This window comes from Rhinoderma darwinii, chromosome 9 (genome assembly GCF_050947455.1).
Source record: "Rhinoderma darwinii isolate aRhiDar2 chromosome 9, aRhiDar2.hap1, whole genome shotgun sequence".
NCBI lineage: Eukaryota > Metazoa > Chordata > Amphibia > Anura > Rhinodermatidae > Rhinoderma > Rhinoderma darwinii.
In genome coordinates this window covers 74,170,740-74,187,587 of record NC_134695.1, presented here as the reverse complement: position 1 = coordinate 74,187,587, position 16,848 = coordinate 74,170,740, and the positions used below count along the sequence as shown (strand labels likewise).

Below are 16,848 nucleotides of genomic sequence, written 5' to 3'. Positions count from 1 at the left end.
ACACCCTGCACTATTATATATATATTACAGAACACCCTGCACTATTATATATATATTACAGAACACCCTGCACTATTATATATATATTACATAACACCCTGCACTATTATATATATATTACAGAACACCCTGCACTATTATATATATATATATATTACAGAACACCCCGCACTATTATATATATATTACATAACACCCTGCACTATTATATATATATATTACAGAACACCCTGCACTATTATATATATATTACAGAACACCCTGCACTATTATATATATATATTACAGAACACCCCGCACTATTATATATATATTACAGAACACCCTGCACTATTATATATATATATTACAGAACACCCTGCACTATTATATATATATTACAGAACACCCTGCACTATTATATACACTGACTACTCATACTGTGTGTGTGTGTGTGTGTATATATATATATATATATATATATGTATGTATGTCTGCCCAGAAAACCCCTTAGTGACCAAGCAATTATTATTATTTTTTTTCTATCGTCGCATTCAAAGGGCTATATAGACTTTCTCTTTTTCCGTCCACAGCTGTATGAGAACTTTTTTTTTTCTGTGTGGGATTAGTTGTATTTTTTAATGGCACCATTTTGGGGGAGGGATAGAAGGAAAACAGCAATCCTGCCCTTGTTCTATGCGTTTTAAATTTACGCCATTCACCGTGCGTTGTAAAAAAGGGCCTGTTCACATCAGTGTTGCCCTTCCGTTGAGGGGTTCCGTCTGGTTAACCCCTCAACGCAAAGGCAAACGGAAACCTCAGCTTCCGTTTCCCTCACCATTGAACTCAATGGTGACCAATTCCTAGCTAATGATTTCCGTTTGTCACCGTTGTGACAGGGTTCCGATGTTTCGGATGGAACCAATAGCGCAGTCGACCATTAGCTAGATTTCTGTCACCATTGAGTTCAATGGTGAGGGATACAGAACCTCCAACGGAAACTAACGCTGATGTGAACACGTGCTGACACGTCTCCTTTGTTCTCTGGGTCGGTACGATTACGGTGATATCACATTTCTAGGTTTTTTATGTTTTGCGACTTTTGCACAATGAAAACACTAATGAACTAAAATTATTTGTTTTTGCATCGTCGCTTTCCAAGAGCCGAAACGTTTTTATTTTTCCGCCATTGTAGTGATAGGAGGGCTTGTTTTTTGTGGGACGAGACGCAGATTTCATTGGTACTTTTTTGGGGCTACATGGGACTTGATAAACTTGTATTACTTTTTTGGGGGCAATGGAAAATTCGCCATAGTTTTCTGTACGTTTTTTTTACGGCGGTTTTAAATGACATGTTAACTTTATTTGGGTCATTACGGTCACGGCGATACCATATATGTGTAGGTTTATTTTATTTTTTTTACGCTTTTACTAAATAAAACCACTTTCTAATGGAAAACATTTTTTTTGTTTTTTTTTAACTGTAGTTTTTATTTAACATTTATTACTTATTTTTCAGTCCCACTCGGGGACTTCACTGTGCGATCTTTGGTATACGTAGTATAATGTCAAACTGGCAGGCAATCTGTTAAGACGTGCCGCTGGCCCCCGGCTGCCATGGCACCCCATCGGAGATTCTATAGTGACGCTGGACCGGCGTTTAGCTGTTATTGCTGAGGCTGCTCATATGTTTGTCCTGCAGCGAGCCCGTCCCCCAGAGCGCTAGCCTCCGTATTTATCAGCTCTGGATCATAGAGGGGGGTCCCAAGCGGGGGACTGATCATCAATCCTCTACAGTGTCCGCTGTAGTTTCCTCCGTTCCGTACTGTGTCCACCAAACTCCTATACGGTGCCAGTCGTTCTACCCCATAATATCAAAATCAATGTCCACCCTAATAAAGTGACAGCCACCCCTCCTCCACCCCATACAATGTCTCACTGTCGCCCCCCAAACCTGTCACAATGTGCCCAAAAAATGCAGCAGGTGCTCACACGTAACTTTTGTATTCCTGCTTTCCCTCCTTTCAGGAGAGATAAGCAGCAGCAGTGCCGCTCATCTCTTGCACATTTCTTATTTACATAAACGTGAATGAAAAAATAAAAGTAAAAATCCTGTAATCTGTTTCCTAATTGTACTCCTGATGATCAACTATACAAACATGGGGAATGTAAGAGCTTAAAGGGCCAGTAACGCTAATTATCCTAAATTTGTAATAGTACAGCAGTGATATAAGAGGAGCGGCTGATATCAGTCATATATATAGATGTAAGGACTGGAGGATATAATAGTACAGCAATGATATAAGAGGAGCGGCTGATATCAGTCATATATATATAGATGTAAGGACTGGAGGATATAATAGTACAGCAGTGATATAAGAGGAGCGGCTGATATCAGTCACATATATAGATGTAAGGACTGGAGGATATAATAGTACAGCAGTGATATAAGAGGAGCGGCTGATATCAGTCATATATATAGATGTAAGGACTGGAGGATATAATAGTACAGCAGTGATATGAGGAGCGGCTGATATTAGTCACATATATAGATGTAAGGACTGGAGGATATAATAGTACAGCAGTGATATGAGGAGCGGCTGATATTAGTCACATATATAGATGTAAGGACTGGAGGATATAATAGTACAGCAGTGATATAAGAGGAGCGGCTGATATCAGTCACATATATAGATGTAAGGACTGGGAGATATAATAGTACAGCAGTGATATAAGAGGAGCGGCTGATATCAGTCACATATATAGATGTAAGGACTGGAGGATATAATAGTACAGCAGTGATATAAGAGGAGCGGCTGATATCAGTCACATATATAGATGTAAGGACAGCAGGATATAATAGTACAGCAGTGATATAAGAGGAGCGGCTGATATCAGTCATATATATAGATGTAAGGACTGGAGGATATAATAGTACAGCAGTGATATAAGAGGAGCGGCTGATATCAGTCACATATATAGATGTAAGGACTGGAGGATATAATAGTACAGCAGTGATATAAGAGGAGCGGCTGATATCAGTCATATATATAGATGTAAGGACTGGAGGATATAATAGTACAGCAGTGATATGAGGAGCGGCTGATATTAGTCACATATATAGATGTAAGGACTGGAGGATATAATAGTACAGCAGTGATATAAGAGGAGCGGCTGATATCAGTCACATATATAGATGTAAGGACTGGGAGATATAATAGTACAGCAGTGATATAAGAGGAGCGGCTGATATCAGTCACATATATAGATGTAAGGACTGGAGGATATAATAGTACAGCAGTGATATAAGAGGAGCGGCTGATATCAGTCACATATATAGATGTAAGGACAGCAGGATATAATAGTACAGCAGTGTTATACGAGGAGCGGCTGATATCAGTCACATATATAGATGTAAGGACAGCAGGATATAATAGTACAGCAGTGTTATAAGAGGAGCGGCTGATATCAGTCACATATATAGATGTAAGGACTGGAGGATATAATAGTACAGCAGTGATATAAGAGGAGCGGCTGATATCTGTCATATATATAGATGTAAGGACTGGGGGATATAATAGTACAGCAGTGATATAAGAGGAGCGGCTGATATCAGTCACATATATAGATGTAAGGACTGGAGGATATAATAGTACAGCAGTGATATAAGAGGAGCGGCTGATATCAGTCACATATATAGATGTAAGGACTGGAGGATATAATAGTACAGCAGTGATATAAGGGGAGCGGCTGATATCAGTCACATATATAGATGTAAGGACTGGAGGATATAATAGTACAGCAGTGATATGAGGAGCGGCTGACATCAGTCATATATATAGATGTAAGGACTGGAGGATATAGTACAGCAGCGATATAACAGGAGCGGCTGATATCAGTCACATATATAGATGTAAGGACTGGGGGATATAATAGTACAGCAGCGATATAAGAGGATCGGCTGATATCAGTCACATATATAGATGTAAGGACTGGGGGATATAATAGTACAGCAGCGATATAAGAGGAGCGGCTGATATCAGTCACATATATAGATGTAAGGACTGGGGGATATAATAGTACAGCAGTGTTATAAGAGGAGCGGCTGATATCAGTCACATATATAGATGTAAGGACTGGGGGATATAATAGTACAGCAGTGATATAAGAGGAACGGCTGATATCAGTCACATATATAGATGTAAGGACTGGAGGATATAATAGTACAGCAGTGATATAAGAGGAACGGCTGATATCAGTCACATATATAGATGTAAGGACTGGAGGATATAATAGTACAGCAGTGATATAACAGTAGCGGCTGATATCAGTCACATATATAGATGGAAGGACTGGAGGATATAATAGTACAGCAGTGATATAACAGGAGCGGCTAATATCAGTCACATATATAGATGTAAGGACTGGAGGATATAATAGTACAGCAGTGATATAAGAGGAGCGGCTGATATCAGTCACATATATAGATGTAAGGACTGGAGGGTATAATAGTACAGCAGTGATATAAGAGGAGCGGCTGATATCAGTCACATATATAGATGTAAGGACTGGAGGATATAATAGTACAGCAGTGATATAAGAGGAGCGGCTGATATCAGTCACATATATAGATGTAAGGACTGGAGGATATAATAGTACAGCAGTGATATAAGAGGAGCGGCTGATATCAGTCACACAGGTTCTCAGCAATGTATATGTGGCCTTGCCTGAAATGGCTGATAACCGGGAACAATAGATTGTATTTACCTATCCTAAAGTCAGCCTCTTCGCAGTCTAACATGTTTGATAACAGAGAGCAATAGACTATTCACCTGCGCAGCCAATGGATAGAATATATACATTATACATCATTTCTTTATCTTGTTATATCGTCGGCTCTTATAGACATGTATTGTAGTATATTGGAGGCTGCACAATCCCGTTCACAGACAACCCGACAGAAAGCTGCTCTAAGCGGAGCATCGTTTCTAATAACAATTACTAAAGTGTTTTTAGCCCATACCACAGTTCAAGGGGTTTTCCAGTTATAAGAAATTGATCAGTAAGGGTCTGACTCCCGGCAACTCTGCTAATCAGCTGTTTTGAGGGGGCCGCGGCACTCGTGGAAACGCTGCTTCTTCTTCATTACTGTCAGGCTTATTTTGGGCCGTAACGCGTACCCTCACTGCTCGCGCTGTGGATCGCTGACACTTGTAGCGGCAGTTCAGTGTTACAGCCTTTTCCCATTCACTTGAATAGACGACTGTAATACTGTGACCGCCGCTACAAGTGTCAGTGATTCACCGAACGAGCAGATAAGTTATGAAGGGGAAGCAGCTCTAGTACGAATGCCGCGGCCCCTTCAAAACAGCTGTCGGACCTCCACCGATCACATGTTGAAGGCCTATCCTGAGGATAGGCCATCAATTTCTAAATGGACAACCCATTTAAAGGGGATTTTGGACCTTTATGGCATATCCACAGGTTATGCTATAAATGTCCGATAGATGCAGGTCCGCTCCTATGTCTAGAATGGTGCCCCCAGACCCCCCCATCCTAGCTTATCCCGCTCCCAACTCTCTGACCACTGTCCGACGAGGTGGTCGGGAGTACAAAAACAGTAGGATGGGGATCAGGGGGCCGTGTTCTAGAGATAAATGGTTATACCCATTACACAAAGTGATGGTACAGGGCTAGGATATGTCAGTATTTTGTGATCCCTGAGGTCCGACTGCTGGGACCCCGACCGATCTCTTTTAGTTTTGTTGCTCCATAATGGGGACAGCTGTGGCCGGGATCGCTGCTGTGCAGGGAGAAACTGAGAAGGGGACGCAGTGCTAAACCAGTTTTCAAGATTGCTGGGGGTCCCGGCATTCGGGCCCCCAACAATCACAAAGTAATGGCATATCTTAGCTATAAGACAATACTTTGTGTGATGGGATTAACCCTTTAATTGTTGTATCATAGTCCTAGTCCAGTTGTATCCGGTCTAGACTAGCCACGGTAATATATAAACAGTAGCACAAATACCTGTCCTGATAGATTTTACCTGCTCTGATACATTGCAACAAACTATCAGCCTGGGATCCAGACTATTAAGCTCACAAAGAACTGTAACAAACCCCCCTTTCTACTGATACATTGTATGGCATTGGTATTAGGGTGCAGTCACACGCTGCAGATTTTGTTGCAGAAGTTTCTACGACTGAAATTTATTTATCTTAGGTCTCATACACACAAACATGTTTTTGCGGCCGCAATTCACCCTCAAATCTGCGGGTGAATTGTGGTCCGATTAATTTCTATGAGCGCATGCACACGACCGTGGTTTCCACAGTCCGTGCATTGCCCGGGAGCCTGGATTGCAAAAAGATAGGACATGTCTTATTATGGCCGCATTTTGCGGTCCAGGCTCATTGAATTGAATGTATACGGCCGTGTGCACGACCCGCGGGTGGCACTCTGCGGCTGTCCGAGCCAGAAATCGCGGGCCGTGCACACCACTACGGTCGTGTGCATGGGCCCTTAATGGAAATTGCCGATATCCCAGTACCTGCTGCAGAAACAACCACATTCAGATAAATGAAATGGATTTTCAGTTGCAAACAAAAAATCTGCTGCGTGTGAATCCATCCTTTGGTCTAGTTCACACAGAGTTTTTTGGTGCTGTTTTTGACGCTGAAACCACGCCAAAATAACGGCTAAAATTGCCTCCCACTGATTTCAATGGAAGATGGAGGCAGATTATTCCCGCGAGTGGGAAAAAACGCTCGTGAGAAAAAAGAGCCACATGCTCTTCCCACGGTTCCGTCTCTGACCGCCCATTGAAATCAATGGGAGGCAGAGATGGCGTTTTTTTTGCCTCCGCCGCTCAATGGAGGAAGGAATTTTGTGAACATACCCTTAGGTCCTGTTCACACAGAGTTTTTTTCAGGCGGAAAAATCTGCCTCAAAATTGTTTCAGGAATTTTGAGGCAGATTTTGACCTGCCGGCAGAACACTTGTCGCGTTTTTCAACAACGGCCATTGAGTGTTTGGGGGCAAAAAACGCAGCGAAAACCGCTTTCCCTGCCTCCCATTGATTTCAATGAGAGGTCAGAGAAGGAAACGCCTGAAGAAAGGCCACAACGCTTCTTTTTCCTGCGGGCAGGCAAAAAACTCCTCCACCTCCCATTGAAATCAACGGGAGGCGTTTTCTGTCATTTGACGCGGTTTTCGGGTCAAAAACAGGGCCAAAAAACTGTGGGAACTAGGTCTTAATGTTGTACTTAGCTCAATTGAATTGTTTACACCGATACATAGTAACTATCCCTCAGCTGTGTGAGCAACATTGAATGTCTATTCATTGACAGCAAGAGGAGCTTTTGAAAATGTTGAGGAATTAGTAGTCCATGAGGAAGTTGAAAAGGTTTACAATGTTAGCACTTTATTTACAGAAGACTGGACGACATCATTATCCGTGTTGATCAGACGGTGCAGTGATAATGACCAGTTCCTACTTCTCTGCAGGTAAAACCATGCTGCTAGCCCAGATAAACCGCGACTCCCAAGGAATGGCTGAGTTTGCCGGAGGAGGCAGCGACGGTGGCCATGTCACTCTGTGTCTGACCGAGGCCGTGACCGGTGATGGTAATTCATGTTTATTTCTATTCATCTTTAATGTTTGACGTCTGTGGGAGGTAAAAACTGCGAGCAAAGTCACAACTTGTCCGGATGGCGCCATTTATCAGGGCTGACTGGATCAAGTACATATGACTTGGATGCGGCAGAATAGGTAAAATTATCCAATGGGCTGGAAAAGATTAAAAGGGGGAAAGGTTTAAGTCTTCTAAAGAAAGGACCGACCCTCCCCCATTAACCCCAAATGTTCAGCCCCCAAAAAAAATTCTGTGAGCTGGGCCCCGTGCACCCTGGAGCGCTCTATTACTCAATCTGCTGCCCTGTCCCGGGGAATATGAAGCACGCTGCGCTATAATAACACGACGATGTGACATCTGCCCCATTGTTTTTCCTGGGCACTGGTGCTATATGGAAAGTGACCATAAGACTGCCGGGTCCAGACCGGGTAACTTTGTTGGTGCCCGCGCAGTGTATGAAGGAATCTATGATGAGAAATTACAATAGAAAACTCCAGCTCTGACCGTCTCTCGACCTGTTGATTACATAGGTCAAAAAATACAAAACAGCGGCTGTTTGGGAGGAACATGTATTTGTACCCCAGTGTAGCAGAACATCATACAAGAAGCCTGAATGGGTAAAGCACCAGGATCCCCCCAGTTCTGGAGATAATGAGAGTGGTGATTGGATGCTAGATGGGGTGATACATAAAGATGTCTGTATTATAATCCTGGTGCTTGTACCTGTGCAGATGGGGAAAGCATGGACACCATGGAAGGTGTGAGCTTACAAGCCGTGACCCTGGCAGACGGTTCTACGGCGTATATACAGCACAACGTAAAAGGTATGAGTCCAGCCGCTGGGTGCGCTTACACCGGGGCCTGCTGACCGGACTAATGATCCCCACCCTCTCTTATCTGCAGATGGTAAACTCATGGAAGGACAAGTGATTCAGCTGGAGGACGGCTCCGCTGCCTACGTCCAACATGTCCCTAAAAGTGGTAAGTGTTGTCACACTAAGGGCTCATTCAGATGAGCGTGACTCGTCCATGTGCTGTGTGTAGAAAGAACGCACAGCACACGGACCTATTGATATCAATGGGGCTGTTCACACATGCATGAGTTTTCATGCAGCGAAAGTCCGTTGTGTGAAACTCACTGCATGTCCCATATTGGTGTAGTTCACGCACCTACAGGCCCATTGAAGTCAATGGGTGCTTAAAAACCATGTACAGCGCATTGATGCACATCCGTGTGCTGTGCGTGTTTTACGCATCAATTACATTGAAAAAAAAAAAGTGCTTGCGGGTGCGTGAAAAACAAGCCACATGTAAAGTACACTGATGCGCAACGCACACGGACAGATTTACGTGCATACATCCGTCACGCTTGTGTGAATGTAGCCGAAGACCTTCATGACCGTAAAGACCTTCTGATATACTTCCTGTCTGAACCCCGTTACCTCCTGGTCCTGTGTAATGATAAGGCCGCAGTAAGGGTTCATCCACAGTGGGTAGATGTGCCAAATTTACACCAGTCCCGTGACGGTGTCATCCAGTAGCTCTTTGAGCCTTTAAGACCTTGTTCACACAGGGCAGTCTTCAGAAACTGCACCAAAACAAGGCGTCCATGTGAGCAGTAATAATGTTTGTTTCCCTGTAGACTCCCTGCGTCTGGAGGATGGGCAGGCAGTACAGCTAGAAGACGGGACCACCGCCTACATCCATCACTCTACCAAAGGTAAACGCTGAGCTCTGCTTTATGTTTGAGGTCCTTATACACTGATGTGATATGTCATAAATGTCTGATAGATGTGGGTCCCAGCTATCGGACCCGCACCTTTCTCGATGGTGGGGGCTATCCGATCCCTGTCCAGACTAGCAGCTTGCGCATCCATGCAGAGAATGAATAGAAAGGCAGCTGCATCTATAGGAGATACAGGAACAGCTGAGCCTAACTTGCTCAGCTGTTTCCGTAAATCCCATAAGAATCAGAAGAGAGCTGCGCACAGTGATCGTTGTGATCCCCAGCATCATTGTTACTTCATTGTGATCCCCAGCATCATTGTTCCTTCATTGTGATCCCCAGCATCATTGTTACTTCATTGTGATCCCCAGCGTCATTGTTACTTCATTGTGATCTCCAGCGTCATTGTTACTTCATTGTGATCCCCAGCATCATTGTTACTTCATTGTGATCCCCAGCATCATTGTTCCTTCATTGTGATCCCCAGCATCATTGTTACTTCATTGTGATCCCCAGCATCCTTGTTACTTCATTGTGATCCCCAGCATCCTTGTTACTTCATTGTGATCCCCAGCATCCTTGTTACTTCATTGTGATCCCCAGCATCCTTGTTACTTCATTGTGATCCCCAGCATCCTTGTTACTTCATTGTGATCCCCAGCATCATTGTTACTTCATTGTGATCCCCAGCATCATTGTTACTTCATTGTGATCCCCAGCATCATTGTTACTTCATTGTGATCCCCAGCATCATTGTTACTTCATTGTGATCCCCAGCGTCATTGTTACTTCATTGTGATCCCCAGCGTCATTGTTCCTTCATTGTGATCCCCAGCGTCATTGTTCCTTCATTGTGATCCCCAGCGTCATTGTTACTTCATTGTGATCCCCAGCGTCATTGTTCCTTCATTGTGATCCCCAGCGTCATTGTTACTTCATTGTGATCCCCAGCGTCATTGTTACTTCATTGTGATCCCCAGCGTCATTGTTACTTCATTGTGATCCCCAGCATCATTGTTACTTCATTGTGATCCCCAGCATCATTGTTACTTCATTGTGATCCCCAGCGTCATTGTTCCTTCATTGTGATCCCCAGCGTCATTGTTACTTCATTGTGATCCCCAGCGTCATTGTTACTTCATTGTGATCCCCAGCGTCATTGTTACTTCATTGTGATCCCCAGCGTCCTTGTTACTTCATTGTGATCCCCAGCATCATTGTTACTTCATTGTGATCCCCAGCGTCATTGTTCCTTCATTGTGATCCCCAGCGTCATTGTTACTTCATTGTGATCCCCAGCGTCATTGTTACTTCATTGTGATCCCCAGCGTCATTGTTCATTGTGATCCCCAGCATCATTGTTACTTCATTGTGATCCCCAGCATCATTGTTACTTCATTGTGATCCCCAGCATCATTGTTACTTCATTGTGATCCCCAGCATCCTTGTTACTTCATTGTGATCCCCAGCATCATTGTTACTTCATTGTGATACCCAGCATCATTGTTACTTCATTGTGATCCCCAGCATCATTGTTACTTCATTGTGATCCCCAGCGTCATTGTTCCTTCATTGTGATCCCCAGCGTCATTGTTACTTCATTGTGATCCCCAGCGTCATTGTTACTTCATTGTGATCCCCAGCGTCATTGTTACTTCATTGTGATCCCCAGCGTCATTGTTCATTGTGATCCCCAGCATCATTGTTACTTCATTGTGATCCCCAGCGTCATTGTTCCTTCAATGTGATCCCCAGCATCCTTGTTACTTCATTGTGATCCCCAGCATCATTGTTACTTCATTGTGATCCCCAGCATCATTGTTCCTTCATTGTGATCCCCAGCGTCATTGTTCCTTCATTGTGATCCCCAGCGTCATTGTTCCTTCATTGTGATCCCCAGCGTCATTGTTCCTTCATTGTGATCCCCAGCGTCATTGTTCCTTCATTGTGATCCCCAGCGTCATTGTTCCTTCATTGTGATCCCCAGCATCATTGTTACTTCATTGTGATCCCCAGCATCATTGTTACTTCATTGTGATCCCCAGCGTCATTGTTCCTTCATTGTGATCCCCAGCGTCATTGTTACTTCATTGTGATCCCCAGCGTCATTGTTACTTCATTGTGATCCCCAGCGTCATTGTTACTTCATTGTGATCCCCAGCATCATTGTTACTTCATTGTGATCCCCAGCATCATTGTTCCTTCAATGTGATCCCCAGCATCCTTGTTACTTCATTGTGATCCCCAGCATCATTGTTACTTCATTGTGATCCCCAGCATCATTGTTACTTCATTGTGATCCCCAGCGTCATTGTTCCTTCATTGTGATCCCCAGCGTCATTGTTACTTCATTGTGATCCCCAGCGTCATTGTTACTTCATTGTGATCCCCAGCGTCATTGTTCATTGTGATCCCCAGCATCATTGTTACTTCATTGTGATCCCCAGCATCATTGTTACTTCATTGTGATCCCCAGCATCATTGTTACTTCATTGTGATCCCCAGCATCCTTGTTACTTCATTGTGATCCCCAGCATCATTGTTACTTCATTGTGATACCCAGCATCATTGTTACTTCATTGTGATCCCCAGCATCATTGTTACTTCATTGTGATCCCCAGCGTCATTGTTCCTTCATTGTGATCCCCAGCGTCATTGTTACTTCATTGTGATCCCCAGCGTCATTGTTACTTCATTGTGATCCCCAGCGTCATTGTTCCTTCATTGTGATCCCCAGCGTCATTGTTACTTCATTGTGATCCCCAGCGTCATTGTTACTTCATTGTGATCCCCAGCGTCATTGTTACTTCATTGTGATCCCCAGCATCCTTGTTACTTCATTGTGATCCCCAGCGTCATTGTTCCTTCATTGTGATCCCCAGCATCGCGGTCATCTGTGTTCACACTTATATAGAGGCACAAATAGGGAGAGACCTGTCAATCAGAGTAAAACCTAGAGTAGTGGGGCACCTGTCGTCGCTATTCTACTATAGTTGGGGCAGCCTGGACCTGCTGACGAGGTTCCCAGACTTATAATCACATTTAAAAAAAATCAAGATGTCATACAGCGACATGGACAGAAAAATAAAATAGTAATGGCAATGGTAACGCTAGAGAGGGTCAAAGACCAAAATAAATCTTTCTGGGGTGAATTGCATTTCTTGATTCAGTGATGATTGCGTCTTGTAGATCCGGGGCAGGTCGGTCGCACTTCTCTCACATCCCCCGCAGTGATAATCGCTCTTCGTTCTCAGATTCCTATGACCAGAGCTCGGTTCAGGCAGTGCAGTTAGAAGATGGCACAACGGCGTACATCCACCATGCCGTCCAGGTCCCACAACCGGACACCATCCTGGCTATTCAGGCCGACGGCACGGTGGCTGGACTGCACACAGGGGAGGCCACCATTGACCCGGACACGATCAGCGCTCTGGAGCAGTATGCGGCCAAGGTAAAAAATAATAAGTGTCAATTCCCAGCAGCCACTGAACGTTGATGGTCCTTGTAGTGATGTCCGTGTTTCCTGTACTGTAGGTTTCTATTGAAGGAGGTGATAATGTGAGCAGCAGCGCGCTAATCAGTGAGTCCGAGCAAGAGAAGAAAATGCAGGTCGGTGCCTTATACCAGATCACTTTGTTTTTTTTTTATCTTATCATTTGGTGCCTTCAGTATGTGCTGGTATTTGCTCTGGAGTATTTTTTAAAATGCTGACACTTTTTTTTTTTTTTACTTCACAGATTGTTTTACAAGGACACGTGCCCAGAGTGACTATTAAAGCTCCACAGACGAATGAGAAAGCATTTCGCTGCGACTATGATGGTTGCGGGAAACTTTACACTACAGCTCATCACCTTAAGGTATCCGGGGAGACTAATTCTACTGCTCCGTTATCCGCTACAAAAGACTGCGGAGAGATTGAATGTGGGACAGAGGCGATCTTCTGTTCTCTAATATCAGCCCTTTTAAGGCTGGGTAGGGGCTGCGACTGTACTGTTTTTAAATGGGATGAGGGACGATCACTACTTTGTCACATATCTCCAGTGCTGAGAACCTTTACATCCGTATATGTGACTGATATCAGCCGTATTATAACGCTGCTGCGTTGTTAGGGTCACTGGTCCTTTAATAATTGTATTGATTTATACTATTCCCAGTGAGGCAGACAGGGGGCACTATTAGATAAATGACTGTCAAACCGTTATTCCTCTTCAAGAACGTTACTATAGACTATTGTTTGCACATATTTTAGTGGAGCCGGAGTGTGAATATTGGAGGTACTTTGGTTGCTGATCATTCTCCATTCACAGCTTAAGGGGCATTTCCACCTAAAAAAATGTTAAAAAAGTAATTCATTTACACAATGTAACTTTGATCTGTGTCTAATAGGTTCATGAACGATCGCACACTGGGGATCGGCCGTACCAGTGCGAACATGGCGGCTGTGGGAAAGCATTTGCAACAGGTCCGGTAACCTATGTTATTGCTCTTTGTGTTTGTGTCCAGCCAGCAGTAGTGCAAGTGTATGAGATGGGAACCCAGTGGTAAAATGTAGATTTACCTTTTAAAGAAAGTGGCAGATGCATTGCTTTTCTTTTCCTGACTTATACTCCAATCGCATCCAAAGCTGCATCCACTTGGAATCTGTCAGAAGATAACAATTTAACCTAGAGTGCATTGTTGGTATTTGATGTAAAAGCTACATCTGCCACAATGCATCACAGCAGAGCATGCATTATATAAATATTACACCAAAAGAAAACAGCAGAGAGATGTGAGATCCTGCAACTAGATTGTTACAAGGAAACCAGCAGAACTGTGAATGCAGCTCTCGATGTGACTGGTGGAGGAAGACACTATGAATGGTACTTTGGAGGTGACTGGAGTATGATATAACTCTGGATAAGTAAAATAAACTTTTGCAGAGTTTAGGATTAGAACATTCGTTTCATTTCTGCAGGTTATGGTTTAAAAAGCCACGTACGGACGCACACAGGGGAGAAGCCCTACAGGTGCACAGAGGAAAACTGCACCAAGTCCTTCAAGACATCAGGAGACCTGCAGAAACACATCCGAACTCACACAGGTAACAATCCCCTGCACCTTCAGCTTACCTGAAACACACAAGTATGTGTATGTGTGTATTTATGTATGTATGTGTGTGTGTATATATATATATATATCTCCGCAGTAGTTTAACTGTTTGTGTCGGGTGCAGTGTTTTCAGACTGTTTTTGAAGACTTAGACTACATAGGAAATTTTCTTGTTTACATTCAATATTGAGTCCAGGCTGTTTAGCAAACCCTCAGCTGTAAGAAGTATTTGGTCTGGATGTAAAAAGGAATGTTCACATTTTCTGACCGAAAGCAGAGCTCTTGAAAATCGTAAGGAATTGAAAGACTAAGTATATGAGATAGTTGCAGAACTTTTCATTCAAGTTTCTCTTGAGAACAGGAAGTTTATTTTAATTCAGACATGTGGCCCTAAATGCCCACGGTTGGGGGTGGGGGTGTGTACAGGGTGTAAATGGTTAATTTCTGCAGCCATAACTTTATCGGACTCTGTGAGCTGGAGCTGCTGTCCGTTATGAATGGAGCAGTATTTCTTCTCCTCTGGTTTCTGCCCTGTGCGGGCCGGGCTGCAGCTATTGTTCCCTTATGTCATTTCTGCCGTTATTTTTATTTAAATATCCTGTGACTCCCGCCACCGGCCTCATCGCCTGCAGTGTTTAGAATGGGCGTTTCCTGTCTCCCTGGAAACATCTGGTTACATAATATTCTCCAACAGACGGCGGCGGCAGCTTGGCAGGGATCGAGGGCAGTGTGCACTGGGCGGGAGCTAGAACAGAACATCGTGTCCTCTGCCGGGGCCGCCCCATCCTTAGAAAGCAGAGAAACGGAGAAGAAGCGAATGTCGTGATCTCACCGAGGAACCGCAACACAAATAAGTGGCTCAGCAGACTTTAAAAAAGACGCCAAACTTTATCATTGGCTGAATGCGGATGTCACATGATGGAGCGCAGGAGACGTCACATACTGATCATCACGCCTGTGTTATACCTGTAGATGGAGATTCCTTTAATCCAGTATCAATGTGACATAATAGATTATGGATTATCAAGTATTCTAGATTATCAAACAGGAATGGAAAAACATATAAGACACTTTTAAGGGCAAAAAACCTACAGGAATACCAGAAGCCCAAATTCTGTGGCGCTCACTTTAGCCGGATTATCAGACTTTTGAGATTATAAAATGGCGAATTTACACTGTCCCATACATTGCACAGACTTTGAGGGGCCGTGTATGGACAATGTTTACGTGGAGCAACGCTCCGTTCAGTAGACGCCGGAGGGAGTTTTTTTAACAAACAAAATTAAAAATTGAAATACAAAAAAAAAAAATCCTGAAAAACCCAGTAACGGCTTCCTGTTATCCTGATATAGTGTGTCAGTGTGTAGCGTGATCAGTTGACCAGCAGGTGGCAGCGCTTTGTAGCTTTCCTTGTATCATAATGTCACATTAGTTGTTTTTTCTCAGCTGTTAGTCGTTGCAGTTACATGAGATTTGAGAATATTCCAACCTTACAAGGAGCCCACATGTCGAAAGGAATTACAGTCAAATTCCTTTAATCTGTCATCGGATAATCCAGAAAGCCTGTTAATTCAGCACTTGTTTCCAGCCCTGAAATGCAGTAGTGGGGTGTCTTAACATGGTCGGGATTTGCGCTAGGCGAGTCCGCCATTGATTTTAAAGATAGTCTGACACTCGGATTTCTGCCGTGGATTGGTATGTGGATCTGCACGCGGATTGTATTTAAAGAAGCGAATCCACGGCTATTCTGAGTGGAATCCGCACCAATAATGAACATGCTGTGGTGTTTGAAATGATTCGTTGTTCCACGTTGATTTTTTTCCGGAGCATGTGAATGTGGCACTTCATATCCCATTCATGTGCACTGTCGGCTAAATCCTGACATAATCCTGAGCGTGTGAACACGGTTTTATGTGGAAATTTCTCAGATTAATAAAGTGACTTCTGAGCTCTTGGCCTTAATGAGAAAAAGTCTGTTTTATAAACTCCTCTGTAAATGTCCGATAATGCAGAATATTAGATCATCTGGCGCATATCCGGTCCTTATTATGCTGGATTACAGGAATTGAAATTCCTGTAATTTTCCAGGAGGTTCGTGGATTGTCAGTCAGGTTCTATACGTTTTCTGGGTAAAATTACTTTGTTCTCCATTAAACCATTTCTCATTCTTTTCCTGCAGGAGAGCGGCCGTTTAAATGTCCGTTTGAAGGCTGCGGGAGGTCGTTCACCACATCCAACATCCGAAAAGTTCACATCCGCACTCACACAGGAGAGCGGCCATATTACTGCTCAGAGTCAGGCTGCGGTAGAGCGTTCGCCAGCGCCACCAATTATAAGAACCACGTACGGATACACACAGGTACCACCCCCTGCGCTGCTGTTCAGATCATTGTCTTGCATGGTAATTGCGCTGAA

The 16,848-nt window shown here is 43.6% G+C and overlaps 1 protein-coding gene and 1 long non-coding RNA gene across 4 annotated transcripts in view; one reads left to right on the top strand and one right to left on the bottom strand.

Moving 5' to 3' along the window:
• The window catches only part of ZNF143 (zinc finger protein 143), a 37,349-nt gene that overhangs the window by 8,245 nt on the left and 12,256 nt on the right, over positions 1-16,848 (top strand). The window contains exons 2-11 of one of the 2 annotated variants that reach the window (XM_075838165.1): positions 7,489-7,608; positions 8,348-8,440; positions 8,520-8,597; positions 9,259-9,336; positions 12,597-12,793; positions 12,877-12,951; positions 13,080-13,199; positions 13,729-13,804; positions 14,300-14,425; positions 16,613-16,792. In XM_075838165.1, the coding sequence (XP_075694280.1) occupies positions 7,489-7,608; positions 8,348-8,440; positions 8,520-8,597; positions 9,259-9,336; positions 12,597-12,793; positions 12,877-12,951; positions 13,080-13,199; positions 13,729-13,804; positions 14,300-14,425; positions 16,613-16,792 (1,143 nt within the window). Of the gene's footprint in view, positions 1-7,415; positions 7,609-8,347; positions 8,441-8,519; positions 8,598-9,258; positions 9,337-12,596; positions 12,794-12,876; positions 12,952-13,079; positions 13,200-13,728; positions 13,805-14,299; positions 14,426-16,612; positions 16,793-16,848 lie in introns of both variants that reach the window. The other variant, XM_075838166.1, reaches the window with a different exon arrangement.
• LOC142661007 (uncharacterized) overlaps positions 7,399-16,848 on the bottom strand; it is a 57,502-nt gene continuing 48,052 nt past the window's right edge. For both annotated transcript variants that reach the window (XR_012850614.1, XR_012850613.1), the window contains one exon: positions 7,399-7,771. This is a non-coding gene — a long non-coding RNA (uncharacterized LOC142661007). The remainder of the gene's footprint in view (positions 7,772-16,848) is intronic.